Source organism: Mizuhopecten yessoensis, unplaced genomic scaffold, assembly GCF_002113885.1.
Source record: "Mizuhopecten yessoensis strain PY_sf001 unplaced genomic scaffold, ASM211388v2 scaffold9299, whole genome shotgun sequence".
NCBI classification, from domain to species: Eukaryota; Metazoa; Mollusca; class Bivalvia; order Pectinida; family Pectinidae; genus Mizuhopecten; species Mizuhopecten yessoensis.
The window spans coordinates 937,742-964,357 of NW_018407978.1; the positions used below are offsets into that span (position 1 = coordinate 937,742).

General features: G+C 36.0%; 2 protein-coding genes across 4 annotated transcripts; one reads left to right on the plus strand and one right to left on the minus strand.

Moving 5' to 3' along the window:
- The first annotated feature begins 2,313 nt into the window (after nt 1-2,313).
- On the plus strand, nt 2,314-15,692 carry LOC110457687 (leucine-rich repeat-containing protein 47-like). Its single transcript, XM_021509046.1, has 5 exons — nt 2,314-3,302; nt 4,389-4,505; nt 8,083-8,201; nt 9,521-9,623; nt 11,671-15,692. Exons 1-5 carry the CDS (start codon nt 2,319-2,321, stop codon nt 11,971-11,973), a joined length of 1,626 nt encoding a protein of 541 aa, XP_021364721.1. The 5' UTR covers nt 2,314-2,318; the 3' UTR covers nt 11,974-15,692.
- Nucleotides 15,693-17,950: 2,258 nt separating this feature from the next.
- Nucleotides 17,951-26,616, minus strand: LOC110457697. Of its 3 annotated transcripts, none has more exons than XM_021509063.1 (2): nt 26,546-26,616; nt 17,951-20,044 (listed from the first exon to the last, which is right to left on the minus strand). In XM_021509063.1, exon 2 carries the CDS (start codon nt 20,016-20,018, stop codon nt 18,402-18,404), a length of 1,617 nt encoding a protein of 538 aa, XP_021364738.1. In that variant the 5' UTR covers nt 20,019-20,044; nt 26,546-26,616; the 3' UTR covers nt 17,951-18,401. The 3 variants fall into 3 exon arrangements, with proteins under 3 accessions (XP_021364738.1, XP_021364736.1, XP_021364737.1); XM_021509061.1 differs by having other exon boundaries at nt 26,442-26,560; XM_021509062.1 differs by lacking the exon at nt 26,546-26,616 and adding an exon at nt 22,684-22,829.

A 26,616-nucleotide genomic window follows, 5' to 3' on the forward strand; every position in this document is an offset into this window, starting at 1 on the left:
TACAAACAGACGTGTTTGTTACAACAGAGGAAAGTCGTGTACATGTACATATTCAAGCTACGAAAAAACAGATATTTGAAAGTCAATGTCGACCATTTGTCTATAAACTCTATTATATCTTAAATGGAGTATAATCTGAATATTGAAGCAAATGTGCCTGCGTTCAGAATAAACTAAGTTAACTAAGTACATTTGTATATGTTGCATTGAATGTATAGCCCGAAAAATGGAAGATGATGGCAACCTATAATGAAGTATTTGACTTTAAATGGTTGTATCGACTATAAATCTGGTGTTAAACGGCAATAACCTGCTTTTGTATCTAAAAGATATATATTATTTACGAGTAAAAAAAATGGAAATAGAAATGATGAGCAACAACACCACTGAATCTGGTACACTATGTACAAAACAAACTGTACCGGATTCAGTGGTGTTGTTACTCATCATTTCTATTTGCATTTGCTCTGCTTTCCCTGATGACCACTGTTGAATACCATTAAGGTACATGTATATATATCCACCCCAGGATCCCTATCGCCACTATGGAACTGACTTCGTTGCAGTGACGTTGGGTCTCAACCCCCCAGTTGAGTAAAACAGTGTCCAAACTTACCACGTAAGTCCCCGATATACAGCAGGACCTTACTGCATGGCACTCACCATTACCACGTATATCAAGAAATGAAGAATAACCTGATTCATTGTGGCAATCCAAGACTTAATCAGAGAAATAAATAGTAGGGGGAGAGACTGATCCTCTCCGCAAGTATGGTTTCGCAACTAGTATGTGACGTTACAGAAAGCTTCATAAATTTACATCATGACGTCATACAATATGTGTTTGTCACAAGGTCAAAAGTCACTGAGGGCGGTGGGTATATACTTTCATTTGATGATTTGACTATAATGTTTCCTACGCAAACCGTTGCTACAAATGAGGGTTTATCAAACAGCTCCGAAATTTAAACAATAAATAACCTACATTTAGTTTGTCCTCTTTTACCTTGTTACTTCCGTATAATCTGTCTATACCGGCCGCTGTCTTATCCGAACATTGTATAGCGGATTTGACCTTTAGTATTGGTTTTCCTCTGGTGAATTCTAGCACTCCACTCCTATCTGATCCGGACGCTGTTTACTCTGGAAACTGGCGTCGTTTAACCGTTCTTGCTAAATAAATCCTTATTACATTATTAATATACATAGTATGCATCCCGGTGTTTCCATTTTTTACTTGGCTTTCCTTACAAAAGTATTTTTTCTGAAGGTAAAATACGCGATCTTTTGATTTTAATGGTTTATAATCTAGTTTATGAGGCTCATGTTGATCATTCCTTTTTTCCGCACGAAAGCGTACATGGGAGTCACACAAAAGAATGCAAAATATAATAAAACATCTAAAAAGCAACGTCATATATGATTAAAACGACGTCATTTTACGTTACACAAGGTTGGCGACCAACATCGCGCGTAACGTCGTATAGATGCACGTACCTAAATATGTCCCCTGTTGGTGCAGAGTGATAAAACAAAAATATTTTATTATTTCGGAAAAGCGCCTCATATCATTTTGATGTTGACATTCATAGAAAAAGTGATATGCATTAAAACATGGATTTCTACAACTGTAATTACCCCGGAACCACTCTTAAACAGGGGGGGGGGGGGGGGGGGGCTGGTATTTCGTCCACATTCAAAATGCCCTTTTCTCAGGTTGATAACTAGCTGAATCACGAATAACTATGCAAGAATTTTAAGAATACCTGACTGGACTAAAAAAGTTAGCAAAAATTGTCAACGGCTTTATCATTCAGTTTTGATCAAATGGTATTATACACAAAACATGTGAATTGTCGTTTCCTGTATGTATTTTCTTGCCGGTCGTAAACGATTTCAGGTATATTTACTTTCAATTTTGCATACATATTTTACATAATGTTCACATTGATATTTTTTTAACACTATAACCATTTAACATACATTTTAATATATGTGAATTTAAACATATTTTAGAAGGAGAAAAACCGGGAAAATATAGATAACTGCATGATATCCAATTTAAAAGAGGTATTTTTGTTTATCTTGGAAAAAGCAAAGTTGCTACAATTTCATCCCCTAAAGAGAGCGAACTCTAAAAAGTGATGAATAAAACAAGTCTGGTTAGTTTAGGTATCCTGGTTTTTTACTTAAAATAAAAGTCTCAGCACAGATTTTGGTCTCTCTGATATATTCCGGATTATTGTTGCGATCCGACTCAAATGTTATACAAGTCGCATCTTGATCACCCGGAAGCTTTAGAAAATTAAAAAATTGCAATGGCTACCACATGGCCAGAGGTTCAGCTGGCAGCCTCTGAAAATCGTCGAGAACTCACTCTTCACGGACAGGAAATCAGTCGCAGGATCCAGGATGGTGGTATTGATGAAGATCTTTTCAAATTATCTTTGTTAAATTTTCTAAAAATCTCAAAAACATGCCTTTCAGACGTTGGAAGTGGTGTCGGCCTCCTGACCAATCTCACAGATTTGGTATTGCACAACAACAGCCTAACATCTGTACCAAATGAAATTACGAACCTGACATTGCTTAAACTTCTGGATGTTTCAAACAATCAGATCACTTCTTTTCCAGGTGATATTTCTCCCCTTACAAATTTGCAAACATTGAATGTATCAATGAATAAGTTATCCGAGTTTCCAGCTGTTGGAGCTCTAGGGGCTTTACACATATTCAATATCTCACACAACCAGCTAGAGGAACTGCCAGAAGGAATTTTCTCTTCAAGTCTTGTACACTTGAGCAAGATTGTAGGAAACGACAACGGCATCACTGAATTGTCTGCAGATATAGTTGATTTGCCCCATTTGAATACACTAGATTTGTCAGACAACAAGTTACTAGAGGTCCCGTCAGAAATGAGTGAATGTGCAAAACTCAAAGAACTTAATTTGAAAGGAAATAAATTTAAAGATAGGAGATTTGGAAAAATGGTTGATCAGTGTGGGACCAAATCTGTCTTAGATTACCTAGCAACACAGTTAAAGAAAGAACAGGAACAAGCTGGAAAGAAGGGGAAAGGAAAGAAAAAGAAAGGTGGGAAAAAGGAACAGACAGAGGTCCAGGACATCATAAAAAACATGATAAACATTCTACATTTTGCCGAAGCAGCCGAGGCAGGATGTACAGTGCAGTTGAAACCAGCAGTTATGTCAGTTAGGCAATACATTGTTTGCTGTATTGTCCGAGAGCTTGATTTCCAGCAGTCGGTGAACATGTTCAAAAACTTCATAACTTTACAGGTAATGACAATTTTTTGTACACATGAATATATGGCGAAACTGGACTTGGTCGATCTTCGGCGACCAGGTAGCTTGATTGGTTAGAGCCTCTGTCTAGATTTCGGAGTTTGAACCTTGGGCTGGTTGTTGTATTTCTCTTTTTCCTGTTATATATATAAAGAAAATGTCAATAAGCTAAGAGGAACAGAGGGTTGTGCGACATGAATGCTTTCAATTTCATCTTCAGATATTATTTAAAACATAGGTAATATTTTATATGCAAAATGTGGTTACAGACTTTAACTTTGTTACCTATAGGGAGATATATGCATGTGTATGGGCTTACTAAAAAAAGAAATTTGGGGGCCACCAGGCCCTTCTGAATGGTCAGGGAGAGCTGATTATGAATTGATGAACATGATATTCTTCCTGCGGTATAGCTACATGTATGCTTCCCTGGGAAAAAAATGAAATCTAGAAGCTCTATCGCAGATTCTGATCAGTTCCAGTGTATTGTTTAGCTACTAGTATTACAAGTTGACAGTTTTTAAAGCCATTTGATTCAATTTTTCATTCACTGGCACCATTTATAGAAAAAAAATTGAATTGCCGAAATCGCTGCTTATATCTTGAATTTCTAAACATCAGACATATAAAGGCAAACAAAAACTGGGGCCCAGCAGGCCACAAATTTAAGGGTAAAAGATCAGTCAGTGTCAAAGTCTAAACCTAGTTACAGATGTTTGTTTCATTAGTGTAATTTCACGTTTGATTTTTTTAACTCCTTTTTTATATTCTGGCTAGATTAAAAATAATTCAAATTTAGTAACTAATAATTATGCTTTTAATTATATCCATAATGGACAACTACCATAATTTGTAAGGGTGTGTATTAAAGATTTGGGAAAAAAATCATTTGGAATATCACTGAATTTTCTCAGCTTTTTGAATAAGGCCGAGTGTGAATGGCCTGTTAAGTTTATTAGATGAACAGCAAGGCGTTTTTTTTTAGAACAAACATTATAACTGGATGTTTACCATGTTTCAGTTAAAAATATTAACTCAAACATGCATGTACATTTTTGGCATAATCTTCAATGTTTCCAGACGAAACTTCATGATGGAGTATGTCAGAAGAGGCAGGCTGCAACCATTGCTACACATGACCTGAAGAGTGTCAAACAACCCCTGACCTATGATGCCATGTTCCCACCTAATTTGAAGGTAAACAAATTGATGTACTGTAGTATTACAGGAAACTACCAGATGACCTCCCTTCCCAAGCTGCAACCACACAATTAACCAGGGGGACACAGTGGCCGAGTGGTTAAGGTGTCTGACTATCTTACGATCACTAACCCTCCACCACTGGGTCGCAAGTTTGAGGCCTTCGTGGGTCAGTTGCAAGGTACTGGCTGCAGGTCAGTGGTTTTTAGCTCACCTGTCCGAAGGACAAGTGAGCTTATGCCGTATTGCAGCGTCCTGGGTCAACTCTTCCCTTTAAAAGCCTTTATCTCCTGAACGACTGATTGGATTTGAACTAAATTTGATATGAAGCGTCCTTGGGACCAGGGGCTCAATACATTTATGAAATATGGGTGTGGCCCCCTAGGGGGCTGAGTAAGGGGCCAAAAAGGGGAAAATTAAGAAAAGATTAAAAAAAACTTCTCCATTTCCAGAAATGCTAAAACCAAATACTACTCATAGTTGTAAAGGCCTTTGGGTGGTTTATAAAAATTGCGATTTTCATGTCTCCTAGCCCCCCCCCCCCCTGTTTGTTCCTGGGGAGGGGGTGAAGTTTAGTATAGTTTATATAGGAAATAAACATAATAGGCCATATCTACCTTGGTTTGAACGGAAGTTGTTCATATTTGATAGAAATACTTGTTAGGGGGAGGGGGTCTGCAGGTAAAAAAATTATGAGCCTGACCCCCTAGGGGATCAGGGCCGAAAAGGGGGAATTTAGGAAAATTTCAAAAATCTAATTCTTAAGTTACAAAAATGCGAGGAACAAATACTACCCATAGATATAAAAGCGTTTGGGTGGTTTATAAAATTTGTGATTTTCATGTCTACTAGGCCCCCCGGGGGGTTTGCCCCTGGTGAGGGGGTGAAATTTAGTATAGTTTATATAGGAAATAAACATAATAGGCCATATCTACCTTGTTTTGAACGGAAGTTGTTCATATTTGATAGAAATACTTGTTAGGGGGAGGGGGTCTGCAGGTAAAAAAATTATGAGCCTGACCCCCTAGGGGATCAGGGCCGAAAAGGGGGAATTTAGGAAAATTTCAAAAATCTAATTCTTAAGTTACAAAAATGCGAGGAACAAATACTACCCATAGATATAAAAGCGTTTGGGTGGTTTATAAAATTTGTGATTTTCATGTCTCCTAGGCCCCCCGGGGGGGTTGCCCCTGGTGAGGGGGTGCAATTTAGTATAGTTTATATAGGAAATATACAAAATAGGCCATACCTTCCAATGTTTTCTATGGAGTTTGCTCATATTTGACAGAAATACTTGTTAGGAGAGTACTGTACTGGATATCAATCATATTTGATCAAAAGTATTCATGGGAGGCAGGGATTCAAAATTGTACAAATGGTGTGGCTGACCCCCCAGGGGGCTGAGGGGCGTGGCCAAAAGGGGGCAATTTGGCTATATTGCTATAAACGATTTCTTCTGTAGAACTATGCCATGGATATCAATCAAATTTGGTCGGAAGCATTCATTGGAGGCAGGGATTCAAAATTGTACAAATGGTGTGGCTGACCCCCCAGGGGGCTGAGGGGCGTGGCCAAAAGGGGGCAATTTGGCTATATTGCTATAAACGATTTGTTCTGTAGAACTATGCCATGGATACCAATCAAATTTGGTCGGAAGCATTCATGGGAGGCAGGGATTCAAAATTGTAGAAATGGTGGGGCTAACCCCCCCGCCTAAGGGGTGGGGCCCAAAACAGTTTATTACTTGGAAATGGTTAAGATCCCCACCGTATAACCATATATACATTGGCTGAGTATAAAGAGAAGAATGCACACTTGCTTCAAGGATGGCCCTAGGGTTTGGCCGCACCCTTGGAGACATAGTCCCTGGTTCATAACTTTGAAATGGTTGAGATCCCCACCCCAAAACTATATATACAAATGCTGAGCATAAAGAGACGAATGCAGTCATGATATTAGAATTGATCCTGGGGTCTGGCCACAACCCTAGGGACCTAGTTTCTGAGATACAGCTTGGAAGCAGTTGAGATCCCCATCCCATAACCATCCATTAAATTGCTGGGCATGAAAAATCTAATACAGACATACTACATGAATAGGCATTGGGGTCTGGCATATTCCCTTGGATGTCATTTGGAGAATATTTTGCCATGATTGCTTAGATATCCAGGAGAGCGATACAGGCCCTCTGGGCTTCTTGTTCTATGTGTAATCCGGTTATCCTCCGTCAACAAAACCTGGCATGTCCATAAATGACCATAGCTGTTCAAAGGATGTGAAGCACAAACAAACCAAACAACCTAACCAGGAATTGTTTGTATTATAGACCAGTTAGATTGTGGTCCATGTATCACTATTATTTCAAAGTTTGTGGTAAAAGAGAGCAAGTACCGGTTTATATACAGTGGTAGATGTGTGTATTCTTTACCCTTTGACTTGATACCTTAGAGTATGCAAGGTAATCAATTAGTAAGAGTATAAACCAAATGTGCAAGCTGTTTTTAATGTGAAACGCAATCAGGGCTTATAAATAGATTGGGGATTCCCATCCGTCTGTCTGTATGTCTTTCCCTCTGTCTGCACTAAGGTTAAGAGGAATGGTTAAGCTCAGTTTCCAAGTGAATAGTTTGCATGGCTTATGTATTTAATGATGCTAATCACATGCAATGCTAAGGATGCTGCTTTTGACCTACATTTTCCACTTGACTGACCAAGTTTAGAAGTTCGGTTGAGGTCAGGCCCCATCTGCACTATGGTTAAGAAGATTGGTTTAGGTCACTTACCAAGTAACTTCTTGTCCTACATCAACTAGGATGCTTATCACATGTGATGCTTTGCATGAAAAAATGTACTGTAGCAGTCCAGCCATATCGCCATTGGCAGTTTCTTGTTTTGTTTAACTTTATTTTATGATACCAGTCTGTTTGATCTCAACAAAATCTGGATGCCAGCGACACTGTTTAAACACTTATAACATTGTAAGCTCTGGATACAGCAAAGTAAAGCTAAAATACTAACAGCTCATTTTTGAATCTATCAATTTTACATTTCATACATATATGAGGAAATTTTAAAAAGCAGGACCAAGGTATCAGAGTACTTTCCTTTGCAGTATTTTCAAATTCGTAAACATGGTGTACTGCACATTAGTTGTGCCTTTAAATACTTGCACAACCTGACAGTTTCCAATCACTTGAATGGATTTTGTTTAGGTAACATTTCACGTCTCTGTGAAGGTATCTCATGAAAGACTGATCAATTCTGCTCTATTGTTGATATAAAATGCCGTAAACATTGCAGAATGCGTTGTTATCATCTTCATCAATACACCTTATATATTTAAATTTCACCACAATGTTACTAGTGTAGTGTCAGGATTATAATTATTTTCATTCGGTTGGTACCAATATGATACTGGTAGAACTAAAAAAATGAACATTTCCAGAAGTTCAATGGAAATTTGAGGTGATTAACTCTGCAGGCAAATATGGACAAATTTTAATTAAACTGTTTGTACATTCTTGCTTTCCTTTTTTATCTTTATAATACATGTTGTTTCTTTTTGTGTTGTCAGATTGTGCCTCTGTTCAAGAAGAAGGAGTCATCAGGAGAAAAACTTGTGGCAGATCTGCGGAAGGAGGCTGAGGACTACAGGAGAGAGAAGAAACGAAACGCACTGTCTGGGATTCATCAGTAAGGCTTACATGTGTACCAGAGCTTCAGATTGTTCTTTATACAGTTGGCCATATGACCCATGAAACTGAAAATTTAAAATGATGTTTTGTATGTATATACATTGAAAGTATCTGTGTCAAATTTGAAATTGATAAAAATGTAATTTGTTTTACCTGGTATATATTTTTTACCGTTTCTTTTCAAATGGAATTTAAATTAAATCACACTTGAAATAAAACCATTTTAGACAATTTTCAATTATTACGCAACTTTGTGTCATCATTTTCATTAGCCGGAATTTTTTCTGGCCGTGACACTAGACTTTAAAAATTTTAATAGATGTCTGATGTGGGGCAAAAATGCACTTCATGGAAAATGTGGAATTCTCCGACACCATTTGGTATCGGAGAGTTTTGAGAAACTGACAGCAAGATCCTACTATGACACAATACACCTCATACATTGAAAAATGGGATATTTATTGATCGAAAACTTTCAAAAACTTTATTATCACCAACATCTGCTACATTTTGTCAGTAGAGTCCTCAATTTTCAATCGTTCAAAATTCCCCACCTGAGCAACACCATTTTGTAAGTTACACAGGAGTGACTAATCAACAAATGAGAATGATGTTTTTGGTCCAGATCAGTACAGTTTGTTGATTGGTTGATCTTTAACGTCACTACCCCAAGCATGTTGTCATTGTCATCGTGTCTCTTGGGTGGTAGGCTTCTTTAATTTTCATAATGAATAGCTTTGAATAAATCACTCAAACAATTAAACCACGCCAAGAGGGCCCATGGGTTTAAAAACATGCGTATCATTTTCAATATTCTTTGTAACGATGTAGGTGCACCAACAATCTGAAGCCCTGTTATATAGATAAATTGTGTGTTCTCTATGTTTTACTTTAAATCGCATATACAAATTACATGGAAATATGTTAATTTAAATAACTTTTGAAAGTTTATTGAAAAGGGATTTTGACTTTTAGCATACTTTTTATGAGATTGGATTAAATGTTTAAGGGTCAGTAAATAAACCAAATGTGTTTTTTTTCGTTTTTTTCTTGTTTTTTTTCAACTAACAAAATGTAATTGTATGATATACCAGTCTGATAGATATTGGATGCCAGTGACACTGTATATATAAACACTTGTAACATTGTAAGCCTCAGCTACAGTAAACTTAAGCTGTAAGACAAAGCTCATTGGTGAACTATCTGGAGTCTGATGAAAGTTCTTACCGCAGATACATAATTATAATCAAAATACTTTATCTAAAAATTATATATCTGTAGGTTTACCGAACATAATTTGAAATTCTTGGTTTTCAGGTATCTGGATTTACTGAAAGACAAAGTGCAATATCCGTGTTTGTTAGACAGTGATGGTGATGTCATCTCATTTCCACCCATTACAAACAGTGATAAGACCAAGGTAATGTTAAATGCACCTAAGTCTATCTTGCATGGGTAACAGGCCTTTATAGTCAGAAGTAATACTTGTGTGATATGCAAGTGGTAACTTTTAAATTATGTCTTCTTTGAGTGTCTTATTTTTAATGTTACCACATCATGCTGTTTTGTTTTATTTTAATATTAATTTCATATCATAACTCTGTTCTTATTAATTTTTAATGTCCCGAAAGTGTCATGTCTTTGGAAGCCTCTGTAGTTAGGGGATTCCTAGGGGATTTTTGTTTTTGACACTTAGAAACCTTAGATATGATACTTTTTCTAACATTGAGATAAGATTTAAAGCTATATGAATAAGCTATCCGTGATTACCCCTGTTTCATGTGATATTATAATGTTTTGTTGTTTTCCATTGTTTGTTGCACTAATAGCTCACAAGAGGTTATGTTTCTTGTTTATATGTACATGTATGTGAATCTAAATAAAGTTTCTTGCATCCTATACAGGCTACAAGCATTTCAAAAAAGTGATTGTCAAAATGTTAAATATGCTAATAAACATCACAACAAAATATGCCTTGAAAATTATAGTCTCTGGACAGCTAAGGTATTGAAGACATTCCTCTGTTATTCATGCAGTTATTTGAAAAATGAAAATGTTTTCGTGATAGAAAAGACCAGCATGACCCCTTATTCCTGTATGTCCTCTTAAGAAAGTACAAATTAATTGTTTCAGATATGATTGTTTATTAGCTCACCTGGTCCATCGTCTGTCCGTCTGTCAACTTTTCATTTAAAACCATGCTAGTCCTGAACAGCTATATTGATTCTGACCAAATTTGGGCTGAAGCGTCCTTGGGCAAAGGGGACTCAATTTTGTATAAACGAAGGGTGTGGCTATTCAGGGGGCTGAGGGATGGGGCTCAATAGGGGGATTTGAGGTTTAAACATTTAAAATCTTTCTTCTGTACTATTGGAGGTATTTATCCAAATTTGGCCTTGAGCATACTTGGGCAAAGAGGACTCAATTTTGTATCAACAGAGGGTGTGGCTCCTCTGAGTGCAGAGAGGCGGGGCCCAATAGGGGAATTTGAGGTGTAAACATTTAAAATCCTTTTTCTGTACTTTTGGAGGTATTTTATCCGAATTTGGCCTGGAGCATCTGTAGGCAAAGGGGACACAATTTTTTTTTTAAAAGAGGCTGTGGCTCCTCTGGGTGCAGAGGGGCAGGGCCCAATAGGGGAATTTGAGGTTTAAATCTCTAAAATCTCTCTTCTTTACTGTTTTATCCAAATTTAGTCTTGACCATCCCTTGGTAAAGGGGACACAATTTTGCATAAACGTAGGGTAAGTCTCTGGATGCAGAGGGGCAGGGCCAATAATTTTCCATGAATGCTTTATTATCCAGGTGAGCAATACAGGCCCAGAGGGCCTCTTTTTTGAACTTATCCTCGTAAAATATGATCTATTGATCTATCTAATGCATTTTAACATTATTGTAAGAAAAAAGTTTTATTAGTTTATCCCTTACGATACTCAGACCCTCTAAAACCAGAAAAATCAACCTTTGGCTTTTGGACAGACACCCATGGTCACCTAAATTGGGTAGAACAGTATTTATAGATTGTTATTGTTACAAGACAGGCGTCTTCGCAAGTCAGATAATATTTATAGACAGGCACCTTCCCCAGTGAGGCGATTCTTGTAGATCTATCTTTATAATAAGATAATAGTCATAGACAGGCATCCTTCAAAGTCAGATAATATTTATAGACAGAGGTCTTCAATCAGATTTAGATACACTTGTATTTATAGAAGGCAAAGTATTGACACATTATTTGAATATTAACAAATCTTGAAATGGCAGGGCTCAAAAACATCATTATAACACCCGTTCTTTTGTTACTCTTGTGTCACATTGACATTGTAAGTACATTAGCCATTGCATTCAGCATTGAGGTTCATATTCTTGCTGTAGTAGCGTATGGAGAAAAAACAGTATTTTCTTAAACAGCAAACTTTGTCTTTTATTTGTTGTATGTTTTACAGTTTCTTTTATCTTTTGTTTAGATTTCCAAAGAAACAACTGGGTTGTTTATAGAGGTGACCAGTTCCACTAGCTTAGACGTGTGTAAGAAAGCGATGGATGAACTGCTATTCAAGATGCTGGAGATGGGATGTGGAGCTAGGGCCAGAAAGGGAAGTGGTGATGAAGCAAGTGCTGGGCCTGAGCCTGACAACAGCACCCCCAAACGACTTGTAGTTGAACAAGTCCGTATATTGGACTATGAAGGGACCATGAAAGTGGTGTACCCATCTCGTACTGACCTCCCATATGATGCTGTAGATGTTATCAGAAGCTATGATGACTGAAGGCAGCCGTGCTTCCAGGGAACTACAATCTAAACAATTCACAAAGTCAATCTGTTATGAATTTCTGTTTTGGAGTCAAATTTTGTTATTTGAGCAGTCAATGAGCTGGATGAAGTTTAAAGTAATTTCTGGTGCGCAATAAAGTGTTCAATGTGTTCAGAAGCAAAATATTTTCATATCTTTACAGGGTTAGACACCAACTTGCCATTTGTTTTTCTTGGTACTCCACAGGGCTAGTTTTACTAAAATTTAGACAAATATTATGCATTATATTTGTGTTTTAAAAAAAAAATCTTAAAGGAATATTCTTGTTTTATTATCTATAGATCTATCAAGTGATATTGTGGTAATATATCTTTTCACAAGTCCAAAGGACAAGTTAGATAAGTGATTCCCTAGTTCTTGCTGAAATCTACTAGTCCCGGACTAGAGGATCAGTGTTAGTTGTAGTAGCGAATCACAATGAGGTAATCATTTACTTAAAATCTGTATGGCAATTGTCTCAAGTAACTATGAGAGTTTCAGCTACTAAGCCGTTTAAACTAGTGCATATAAAGAAAGTGGAGAAACAGGACTCCAGAAATAATATAGAGAAATCAGGATTATATGTCTGAAGTTTCTCAAGTGCGAGATAATAAGTTTTGACCATTTTCTCTTGAAATGTTTGCCTATAGAGTGATAAATCTACATACGAGTTCAGAGTCCTATTCTCGTAGAATTTTAATTGAATTCATAGAATTTCTGGTAATACTTAAATTCAACACTGGGGGCCCATTGTTTTTAGCAAAACAGTTGAAAAGGACCTATGACAATAAATTGTAGATTGATCACTGCCTATATCTAAAGGAAAGTGTTGGCATTAGGATGTTGGGCCCTTCATAATATGATTTTTTTTGTTATTTGATTTCCGATGTTGTGTACCGAGCAAGGGTTGAATGTTATTTGAGTCAACACAGTTTGAAAAGCACACTAATGAAGATGATTTTGGGAATATATATTATATTTAGCAAGAACGCATTTCATTGAAAACAGGTTTTTTGTCCACTAGGTATCAATGGAATACAATAACAATATACGAAGTAATGAGTTATCTATGCTTTATAAGCTAATTATATAAGCCAGGTTTCGTTTTTAATGTAAAATTGCAAACTTGTTTAAGTGCATGGAAAAGACCATACTTGTGTACAACACTTGAATATCAAATAAGAGATAAAGCAAATATAACGGTTTAACTACCTGTTATTTAAATATTTTTGTTATTTAAGTTAATAAAATTTTGGTTGATTATTATTAAATATTTGGGTTCATTTTAATAATTTCATAGCATGATCATTGTTAAAAATCTCCTTGGAATGTTTATAATATATTAGTCTACATGTAAAAGAGGATGGATTTTCTTGTTTAACATGTAAAGGTGTAGTTCACAGTTTGTTTTGTGTTAAAGTGCTATTAAAATATCAACACATGTATATTCAAGACTTGTTTCAGTTTGGCATGACCAAAAAAGATCACATTTCAACTATCACATCTTACACGGGAATACAAAATTATGATGACATCTAATGCAGACAACTGTTGAAAACGCTTATAAGGATATCAAATCTCATCAGTCAATTACCCCCCTTCGAAAATACAGAAAAAGCTACCCATACCTTTTGTAGTATGGTTTTAATTTCTTTGTCGTTAAACTTTGAAGTATTTATGAAGAGTAACATATTCAAAAAAAAAACATTTCATATGTTTGAAAATTGAACAGTGCCTAATTTTCCCAATCATGTATTTTTCTCAAATTGTGAACAGTCAATTGTATGGTATTTTAACTTGTTCACCCTGATATTTCATAATGAACTATTCCAACCTTTAAACCTAAAGAGATCAATTGTGTCTTCAGGGGTGAATGAGTTAATGTTGATACTGCTATATTGAAAATAATTGGTTGTATTTCGTAAGCAGACAGGTTGGCTTAATCAAGCAGTATTGATGATGACACCCTGTCTTCATGTTTGTCAAACCAAGATAAAAGAACATCTTTATGCCAGACTGGTATCAAATTAAAAACAAATAAGGGACAGGAGAACTTGTATATTAAAAGATATATCTTGTAGTACTGCATGCTATATATTTTTTTGTTTGGTTAGGAGTTTGGACCGAATTTTGTGAAGATGCTGTAAATGATTTTGGTCATGAATTATTTTTCAAATATTGAGTTTGGATTTAAAAGTTATTATGTATAAAAATGTAATTCTTGCATTTGAAATCTTAATTTTAATTAAAAATGTAGATATCAATTTTAAGTAAGGCCATCGTATAATGATACTACTATCACAACATTTATTTTATTCATAGAACCAATCAACTTTCCTTGTTGTAATATCTCAGAAACAGAATAAGAATCAGTTAAATTCGGACCGTTGAATTTGATCTTTTATCAGTTGTGTGTCAAATGTATCCAATTATAAATGGGTTTTTTTTCTTTTTTTTTCTTTTTCTAAGGCTTTGAATTTTGTTGTTGCAAAAACTAAACTGATTTTGAATAGCGTATATGCATCTCCTGTATTATTCCTGGATTATCTCCCTTTTAACATGACAGAATATATAAATTCATTTCAGATAGTGCAGGCGCTTGATTCATTGACCTGTCTTACTGTAGTATTATTTGTTGGGGAGTCACAGGATAATAAAAGGTGGTTCTTTGGGGTTTAGTTATGGAAAATAGAAATAAAGTTGAAACAACAAACAATAATTTTGAAATTTTGAGAATATTTCAGTTGATGCATTATGTACTGAGATACCATAATTCATGTTCATATTTTGTGATCACTAAAGCATATAAAATTACACAAAAGTACCACAAGATATAACCAATTCAAAATGTATTATGTGAAGTGCATACCTGCATGATATGAGTACATGATAAATTCTGGTAATTAATTGAGTTTTTATTATAATACCTGCATGATATGAGTACTTCTTAAATCCTGATTATAATTGAGCTTTTCGTTACTACATAGCCTGGTTATGTTGTTCTCCGTATAGAATTTGAAGTAAACATAATTTGATAGTGTAGAATTGAAAGGGCGGGAAGCTTAAACCAGGACAGAAGTTAAGATCAGAATGATAAAATCACTTTTTTTTAATACCAAACAATGTACCAAAAATCAATTCCTAGCCCGCAGCCTTTTTGTTAAATGCCATAAATGCTTCATACTGTATTATGGTTGAGATGGAGCATTTCTTTTACAGAATTTAAAGAAACTCTGTGTGCAGTGATTTATTCTCAGTTCAATGTTTGGTATATACTATAAGCAATGTTGGATGAAAACAATCTGTCCTTGCCAAGCATCAGACATCTTTGATATAATGTATCCACAGCAATTAAGTAACAGATTCTTCATTATCAAAATTATTTATGTCCTTTTTTTAATATAGTGCATTTGTCATACAAAAAATTCAATATTTTCAAAATAAATATTCAAGTTGTCTTTGCTCTTTGTGTCATTCTTGAAAAATGTCTCCCCTTAACAGCAAAGCAAATAATGAAAGGAACTAATACGTGCTATTTGAGTATGGACTTCTGACGCTTACGAACTTGCGGTGCCTAATGTGTTTTGTATTGGATGAAATAGTCTTCATTCTCCAGAACAAACTTCGACAATGATTGCCTGTTGCTTTGTGTCGGTACGATATTAAAGAACAACTAGGGAACCTTCTTAAAACATTAATTAAGGAAAAATTAAACTGCAACGTCGATAAACAAGAACAAAATCGATTCGCAATAAAAAGAACAATTAAATACCGAAGGAACTAAGGGACCAAACCAAAAAGTACATCAACAACTCTATGAAACGTGACGCGAAATCAGGTGAAATGTCTCCTGCAAAGTAAATGTTGAGTGGGCCCCTCATCTTGCATTCATATGATCTTACTTATTGTGGTGCAAAACCCATACAGACAACAAATGTTATTTATTATGATGTCTTCATAAAAAACACCAAGAAATGATGAAGGTAAACATGAACTAAGACGCACTGAATACTTTTTTTTAACCAACACAATGAAATTGTAAAGCTGGAAATAAGGTCAATGAATCATCGTGTCTTATTTCACCATGAAAACATAATGACAAATGATGTTTATGTTTTTGTCTGTTTGGAAGTTGCATCTACAGGGCTTAGATCTTAAGACATAAAGACAGTGTCTAAATGTATGGACGATAAAAAATGCTCAACCTTTAATAACTCAAAATGAGCTTTAGAAGGGTCAATGATGTTTGGTTAGGTTTTGTTGAGTTATAGCGTCCTGTTGACAGCTCGGGTCATTTAAGGACGTACATGTACCTGTATGTGTTTATTGAATGCGTGTATTCAACCCTTTGCAATAGCACAGATCTGATTCCATATGTGTGTGCTAAATTGTACATTTACGTCCTTAAATTACCTTAGCTGGATATTAAAGTACCCAGCACAGTATCCCTACCGGTCACATTATACTGACAGTGGGTTAGTCAGCAGAAGTGATTACCTGAAAAAATTGACGTTTAGCAGGGAATAACGACTTCCATTTTGAAAGGCTTTGGTATGTCCTGGCAAGGGGACAGAACCCAATGCGTTCGCCACTTAGACTTACAATATGTACTTCCGTTTGCATTGGATGTCTTCTTAGTTTCTACATGTTTGTTTTTTTAGCTCACCTGCCCAAAGGCAGAAATAGAGGTAAACTTATAAAATTCTTCTTCTACCATAGGGGTAAAGGGATTTCATCCTAATTTGGTCTGGAGCATCCTTAGGCCAAGGGGACTCATTTTTGTACAAACAGTGGGTGTTGGCCCCTCTGGGGACAGAGGGGTGGGCCCGAATAGGGGAAATAGAAGTAAACCTTTAAAATCCTTCTTCTGCCATAGGGATTAAGGGATTTCATCCCAATTTGGTCTGGAGTATCCTTAGGCCAAGGCCACTCTATTTTGTATAAACGCTGAGTGTTGCCCCCCTAGGGGCAGAGGGAGGGACCCAATAGGGGAAATGGAGGTAAAACTTTTAAATCCTTTTTCTACCGTAGGGATAAAAGGATTTTATCCTAATTTAGTCTCAAGCATCCTTGGGCCAAGGGGATTCAATTTTGTATAAACGGTGGGTGTGGCCCCCTGGGGGCAAAGGGTTGGTTACCGAATATGGGAAATAGAGGTAAACTTTTAAAGTCCTTCTTCTACCATAGGGATTGAGGAATTTCATCCCAATTTGGTCTGGAGGATCCGTTGGCCAATATTTATATAGCGTGTCCACTGCATCATTTTATTTCATACTACGATTTCCATATGATATAATACATGCGTCCCTTAAAGGAAATATAATTTGAAATGTATGTTTCTCAAACAAAATATAGCATGTAGACTATAGTTATTTGTTCTTCATATTTACACAATGTTTATAATATTTGTTAAATACAAGCTTCGAGTGAAGTAAAGCATGATATATTATAATAGCACCACTAATATAATTTAGATTTCAAGAGAATTAAAAAAAGAATGTGAATGTCTCTATTGACTTTATTGGTATAAAATCCGACGTTGATGTCACGAGAATTTGTTCTACATTTTTTTTTCTGCATTTCCGATACTATTCTAGAGAAAATAAGTTTTTAAATAAATGATTAAAATGTTTGGTATGGTGTTAAATCAAATTATGCATGCATTAAAATATTAATCTCTGGTACTTATTGTGCTTCCTGAAGAATTCCTGTCCTGCTGCATTGTGGTTTTGCGCAGATAATGCAACCTGCCTTTAACTTCAGTTTGTATATAATTGTAGCACAGTTTGGCCAGGACACTTCATTCCGTCTTTGCGTATTGCAGAGTTATCTTCTCTTGTGAGCAGGTATTGCTTGTTACGTCATTGGTTTGTGTGAGAAAATATTACGTCGTTTTCTCAATAGTTAATGACGTTACTCTCACAAACAAATAACGTAACAACCAATACCTGCTCACAAGAGCAGATAACTCTGCAATACGAAAAGACGAAATAGCAATCTGAATTCCAATGTTTAAACCCACGTCTAGCCATGCTGAATTCGTTCAGCTCAGAACACTGTTGTTTATTTGTGTATTTTATCTTCATTATTTCTCATACAAATCCCGCAATGTATGGGTTTCTTTATTGAAATCATTTATCAAAGCTATATTCTGGTCTGGAACTTTCCATCACTTTGTTACAGTTTTTGGCAGGGGTACGAGGATCATTAGAAGTAAAAGCAATGATTTATACACATCATATCTAAGACCTCATGCTTGTATACCCAACACAATAAATTTAACTTAGTAACTATGGTATTCAGCAAAAGGCATATGATGTACTTGTGTATTCTCAATTACATATAATTTTTGGTGAAAACAGGGACTGAAGTTGTGATTATATTGAAAGCGGTATATTTTCTATTTATACAGTGCTATAGACCTTAAGTGTTGTAAACAGCTCAAGTACCGACGAAAATCTGAAAAACACGCCAGCCGGTAATAGTATTCTATGGTGAAGATTCCATAGAGTGCTCCCAAGGACATCCTGTTCAACATTCCTGATGTCTGGAAATGACGTATTTATGAAGCTGTCTACGATCCAATAGTTAATATTGATAACTGTAAGGAATATCAACACACAATCCAGTACGTGGATGTGTAAATGTGGGTTTGATTTTTGACATCTGTTGGCATGAAGCAGAAACACAACTTGCAGATAAACTTGTACGATTCCTAAGATGTGCGAAGTCATTGTCAACTCCGAAGTGCTATCTGACAACAGATTACCTGTTAAAATTTCACTAACGGCCATCATGATCAAAGCAAAAGCAGACGACAGGTAAACGTACTCACGGACCTTAAGGGGTTTAGGTTCCCTATCTGGTGTACAATAATGAACTAGACAATAAAATCCAATGAAGATTGCTCCAATCGTGGTAGCATATTCGGCTAAACTAAATTGTTCCATTGCCAGTCGCATCTGTGAACTACCCGGGTGCATCACCCAAAGTACATAACCAATAACGTTTCCTATTGTAATAACAATACTTAGAACAAGGACAACGAGATGATATACTGTTCGGGTGATGACGTTTCTAGACACACTGGTTTCGTGATATGTAGTAGTGTTTCCTAAGAGCTGACTCAGTTCTGTTTCATTTAAAGATTCCACATTGTCCTGATACGTTCGAGAGTCGTCTCCTGAGAAGGTCTCTGCAGAGGAGGTCTGTAAAGTATTTGGAGACCACATCTCAAATAGCATCGTTGTAGACAACAAACAGAACTCAAGCAAACACGGACCCAAAATTGGTTTTGATTTGTCGAGAAGCATTCCAATTGTTTCGTTTTGCATACAGGCAGGTATATCACTTTTGTTGCCGAAATAATTGTATAAAATATTTTCAGAGAAGTCGTCTATGATGATGCTATGTAACCATTCGGAAATATTCGCACACGCCAGAGTAAATAACACGTAACGGGCAGTTGTAGAATGTTTTAGTTGAAACTGAACAAAATAAGTGACGAAAACCATTTCCGTGAGTAAATAAAACATCATTATAACATTGAACACGACTCTAGAATCCCAGAAAAATCCAGCCTCTCCGTTGATATATGGGCTGAAGACATGACATTGGAATTGCTGTCCTGCATGAAAAGCTGGAAACAAGCCGGAAACTATTCCAAATATCCACAGGAAGATCAACTGTAGCTTGGTAACGCTTCTCTCTTGTCTTCTCAACACGACACTGTCAAGTCCGTATATTCTTATGAAACACCCGAGGACAGCACATGCAACCATTCCAAAGATCATGATCACGGCTAGTAACACTAGAACGAAACCCAGACGCCTGTGTCGGCCAATATCAATATCCTTGCTGAAGGTCAATATGCTGATGACAGCAAGAAAGATGAGGAAGAAAACAATGGATGATAGGGTACCGTCGTAGTATCGGGAGCCATTCTGTCGCCTCCGATAGTTCCCCGCCGTGATAGGTAGAACCACAACTGATGTGAGTACCTCACTACATGTATTCCCCATTCCGATAGAAGTCGTTTACTGGATCTCTGAAATGGACAAAAGCTAATGCTGTTACTTTATTTACGTGAAATTGATCTAGATGTTAATAATGATAATAATTCGAGGTTCTTATTTACCGCTTTATCACAATCTAGTACGTAGGTCGTCTCAAAGCGGTTCACAAATTAGTATCCGTGGTTATAGGGCCTTTGCAACCAGCCAATATCGTTCTCAACTCCATGGGGAGCATACAGCCGGTGCTGCCATTTCTACAATTCTAGCACTGCCCAACCACGTACTTATTTACAGATGAGTAGACTGGAACAAGCGGAGTAAAGTATCTTGCTCAAAGATACAACACAGTACCGTGCCGTGACTCGAACCCGCAACCTTTCGGTCACGAGCCCGGCGTCCTACCACTAGACTACCGTGCCTCCAACTGAACACTCTCATCGTGTAGGATGATTGCACAACAGATGTATATAGTAAAGAATTTAACTTACTGGATCCGTTTCTAGAACGACATTCAAGGTGTCGACAAGGACTGGTAAGCCCGTTGTCGGTATGTTGCGACGGCGTTGAGTGTAATATTTATATTTTAAAGTTATGATGTTTCAGTGATATTGTTCTTTAAATTGGTCATTAAAGATCCCTGTCCCAAGTCACTGTGGTTTACCGAATATGTAGTAACCTCCCATTAATTTTGATTTTGATTCAACGGTAGTACAGTTGGGTTAGGACACTTGCGTTGACCAGATAGCTCGGCCGGTTGGAGCAATAGTAGAACCATTTTTACAGTGCTCGAATTCTGATCTAGCCCAACTGGATTTTACATTCAGAACAATCTGTTGATAGTTTCATCATTGTCATAACTTTTTCATAAAGGTATGATTCTCTTTTCAGAAATTATCAAACAATGTTATAATAATTTATAAGGAAAAAAACGAACTTTCGAATTCGTAGTTATAATTTTTAGCAGCGGTATGGGGATCTTTAAATAATCATATTATCTGTGATCACCGTCTTTATATGACTGAACCTGTTGTGATGACATTACACACCGAACAAACATAATCAGAAGTACGGTGTTATGTTGATTTGTGACGTGTGATATTAGTATAACTAATAGAATTGAACTCCTTGCTAGCAAATTCGAATTTTGTTTTCTAGAATATGGAGGATCATTTACAGAACAGAATAATATGGGAGATCAAAATGTTGATATAAACATTGATTCTCTCTACGATTCACCGCCAAATCATGTGCATTCTTTTGTCGTCGTGATTAACATGGATAAATCAGCTCTTGTTCAATCGTAAGGACCAAACTTCTCTCGGGTTGTCAAGGCAGTATTGACAGCCCTATAGTTCGCCATTGTTATTACAGAACTGTGTATACAGAAGAAACGGTACATAAGCTAAATCCCACCTTAGAAAAGATAGCATTACCAAACATTGTTTTCGTTTCTTAGAACATGTGTAGTGCTGATATGTACAAGTAAGGTTTAGTTTAGGTCAAACATTTGACCCGTGTGGAATTCACATTTTAAATCACTCAGGTTATAGTGTGAACTGTACGTAGCAGAAGTAAATTATGATTGATTTTAGACATAGTAGTAGATATTGGCGTTGGGCAATTCTTCTCGCAGTTAGATGCACTATAGAACTGGATGAATTAATATACAATCAGTTGCTCACGGATTTGGACCCGAGGAGCGAGGACATGGTTTGGACACCCACAGAGAGACAACGGTTACAATACTTACCTGGAAGATCACGACACCACGCGAAAGCCCGTATTTTATAAGAGCATGACATGTTTGCTACTTCCTGTGTATAGGCTTGTAAAGAGACCACGTTCACGGCCTTTCAAACTTAATATCTAAACAAAACCAATATCTAATAAGGGTTTATATATATGACTTTGCAGGGGGAGGTTTTTGATGAATATGTCATCTTTTGTGTTGTTTATTTAATTTTAATTGAAGTGACCTACTTTCGTTTTTTGATGGTGAGAATTTTATTTTCTATGCTCTGTGTCCATTGTTTAGATGCTATTGGAATTCCTTGAAACGACCTTCACTCGTAGATGGATAACACTATTCGCTTAATTGTAACGAGTCGATCTGCTCACCATAAGAGGTATTTTATATCTTGGGACTATATAAAAAAAATAACTGCTTTTAAATCCAATACATTACCCAACGATGATTCTAAAAATGAACGTATTTCACTTGCTGCTAAATTCATCTGATGTATAGTAGAACGGATAATTGAAATTGAAGTGACCTACTTTCGTTTTTGATGGTGAGAATTTTATTTTTTATGCTCTGTGTCCATTGTTTAGATGCTATTGGAACTCCTTGAGACGACCTTCACGTGTAGATGGATAACACTATTCGCTTAATTGTAACGAGTCAATCTGCTCACCATAAGAGGAATTTTATATCTTGGGACTATATTAAAAAAATAACTGCTTTTAAATCCAATACATTACCCAACGATGATTCTAAAAATGAACGTACTTCACTTGCTGCTAAATTCATCTGATGTATAGTAGAACGGATAAATATTCTAAATTAGGACGACTTCATATAAAATATGCTGATGTAAGTTTGTAAAAGATATCAATATTGCGACAAGTTTGCGAGAATAAAATCTTTGTTGATGTCTTTATGTCAACTTACCAATGGTTCCTTATAAGTGTTGTCTGATAAGAATTCACCTATTATCCATGCACACCGTATATTGTCCGTTATCGGGCCTAATGATTACCTGCTTTACTGTTTCATACCTGGTACATGTGTAATGTATATTTCCGGTTAGGCCTATACTCTCCTTATATTGGTATACACGTGCAGACGGGGTATTTCCAATATTCTTATCTGAACCCATGCTGTGACCTAACTTACAGGTGGACATATTAGACTAAAGAAATATTTCTCTTATCAGCATTGTGTTGAATAACGCAAGAGGTATGCAAGATATATCCTGATATTATCGCCATTTTTAATTGCTGCATATTGTTTCAATGAACTTGAATCGTATTTTAAATATGTTGTGAAATATATCGTACCTAATTATAAACAAGACGCCTTCTTTCAGGATATACATATAACACACAAGTGACGAACTGCCGTATCTAGTTATGTGTATATGAAGATCTAATATTGTCATCATACGTACATGTATATGGAACCGTTTACTGCAATCTGATTGGCTTTATATATTCCAACATTATTTGTAAAGTAAGTTTCTATGCATGTCACTAATTAAATTGTCAAAGCGTTCGACCTTTTTGTTTTATACTGTATAGTTGTTTGATTTCGTCATGCTAATCTTCTGCGGTTGTCCCTATCAAAACTTCTTCGCAGTCATAGCTTGCCAAAGGGACCAGTCGGTCTTGAAACGTTGCGACACGGTTAACAATTTGGTTTGATTTGGTATTTTTTAACGTCCTATCAACAGCTGTTAACAAGTACATTATTTGTGTATCAAGCAAAACTTTGATGTTACATATTTCCAAACTGGGGAATCATATTGAAGACAGTTTGCAAGGGTTAAATTTCAGGCAGCATTGCTAGATGACCATACCGCGCTCACGAGAGTACTTTTGTCTTTATATGATTTATTTTACAGATATTCTGTGAAAATATAATAAAAGGCTGTATTCGATTTTATATCTCCAAAATTCCGTAAAATGGGTAAGCAGATATTTTCCCTTTGTGTAAATATATATTTACGGAGATTATGACTCATGGCTAGATATTCGCTGGATTATTAATTTTGCGCTGTCTTTTGTGACAGCAAATATAGCAAAATTGCATTCATCACGAATATCACCAACTATGCATAATTCACGGACCAATATGAAAGAAATATGAAACCTATGATAAAGCTGAAAGTAACTATTTGTGATTATCAGATAACATGGAAAAACTAAACAAAATTATAGCGCCTATAATTTTATAAGATAAGTGTAATCCGGGTGATAATTGTTTTATTTGTTAGATACTTTTACTCTTCTGTTAAGACTTATGTGGTCACAATATCGAAGGATTCTAAATGATGAACTACGTAATGCTATTTGGGAAATTCTGAAACATGTACACATTATGTCCAGCAGTATGTCGAGATTCCGATATGTATTGTAAAGGCTACTGTCCATTGGCACACGTGACCAGTTCTACATTAAGGGTCCCTGTCCCACTTCAGACAAAACACTTTAATAATCCTCATACAGAAACCTTCTCTTGATTTCATTTGGGATAAAAGTGTACTTGAGTTAGGTCCGGAAACTACCACTGATCAGGTAGCTCAGTTAGTCAAGTGATACATAGTATCAGAGTCGCCTTACTAGCTTCGACATGAAGGAATTTTCCTTCAGCTCAGCAAAAGAGCTTCGTCTTGTTTTGATTTAACGTCCTATTTACAGCCGACTTAAAGTAATAAAGAACTTGAACTTGAACAGCTTAGGTCATTTGAGGACATATTCAATGTATGCATGTTTGTGTATACGTGCCTGAAGCAGGGAATGGTGCAGTCTACATACCGGATCGTAACCCTTGGCTAGTGAAGATAGGCATGTTGGTGTATATGTCTCCTTGCCATGGCGCGGATCTGATACCAACTTTAGAGTGCGACCTCACGGAAGAGCGTCTGAGTAGGACGTCAGGATAGTGGATTTTATCCGCAGCGAACTCGCGTGTTCTTTTCACTATATGTATTTCATTCATAGTTCATTTAAATTCCTTGTGTTCTTTGTTATCACACTTGACCAACGACAAGTCGACATGAAGCACACAGATTATTTCACTCCCAAAGTAAACACGTCAACATTGTCAACATCATTGCTTTGTTTGTTTTGGATTTACCGTCATCGCAAAGACCAAGATCGTATGACGAAAAATGATATGGGAGAAAAGAAAGATTAGGCAATTCGGAAAAGATACTGTTGAGATTGAGATTAAACATTGCGATCGGGGCATCAAATTGATTCTTGATTCTTCATAATTCTTTAGATTACACACACTAAAAAAGAAATCAGCTGGCACCATTTCGTGATTTGAAGGTAATTATTTATCATTAGATTGTTGGAAATTGTTTCTTGATTTTTTTACTTTTTATTATTTACTGCCGATAAACGTTGCTTTTAGTGAACAATGCCTTCATCAATTATTGTCCAGTGATTAAGTTATTCATCCCTTATTTATCACTGTGATAGATATTGGTCTATAATTTCTTAAATAATATAAAACGTAGTTCTTTCAAGTTATTGAAGCTTTTAAATTTATTGTCATTTCATTTAAATAAACGTTGATAAGGATGAAAAAAGACGTAACCCCCCGACTGTCGGCAAAGTCCCCCACCCTATATGTACTCTATAGACCCTATTTCCCCTATTTCTTTTAAATAATACCAGCTTTCACTAAGATGCTGATGGTTTACAGATGAATTTTTGTAATAAGAAATGTGTTCAGGTAACCAATTTCGGGTCAATCAGGCCTTTTGATTATCACATACTTGTTAAATATATTAATATATTGCTAAAATGTATTTAATAGGTATAATACAATATTTGTTATTGTTTTGTGTTGTCTTTTAACAAACAGGGAAATGCATAATCGACCTATCATACATATTTTTGCCTACTCGAGCGAATTTGAAGTTTCTTGAAAAATTCCTGATGTGGAAGCGGAATCATTTGGATCAATAATTTGAGTGTATTACGTAACTATACGATAGTTATGTTGAAATATAACTTAAAACTTGACACCATAATTTCCTTTAATACATATCTGTGTGCTAGACATTAAGTATATGGTCGACTATCCTTTAGTGTCCTGTGTCAGTGTGTCTAAGTGTAAAGTTATACATTTTCTAAACTTATTATTGAAATTACTCGCATTCACCGTGACGTGTAGATGAATATCACGATCCGTGAATATCACGAAACCACCGTCAAATTGCACTTAATGGAAATATTTTCATATGATAGATATTATTTGGAGATACCTGCTGATTTAAACTTCAACTTTGTAACTAATTATGAGCTATATCACTTGCCAAATTCCGCAGATATATAGTAAAACGGATTAACACTCTTTATTAGTACGACTGTATATACATGTAGAATATTTTGATGCAAGTTTGTATAATTATCAACTCTGCGACAGGTTTGTATAATTATCAACTCTGCGACAGGTTTGTATAATTATCAACTTTGCGACAGGTTTGTATAATTATCAACCCTGCGACAGGTTTGTATAATTATCAACTCTGCGACAGGTTTGTATAATTATCAACTCTGCGACAGGTTTGTAAAATTATCAACTCTGCGACAGGTTTGTATAATTATCAACTCTGCGACAGGTTTGTATAATTATCAACTCTGCGACAGGTTTGCAAGAAAAAAATCATTGTCATTGTTTTCATGTCAACTTACCAATGGTTCCTTATATGTGTTAATAACAATTAACCCATTTATCCATACACACCGTATACTGTCTGTTATTTGGCCAACTGTATACCTGCTTCACTATTTCACACCTGGTAAATGTGTAATTTTTACTTCCGAGTTGGGTCTGCACTCTTCTTATATTCGTATCCTTGCAGACGAG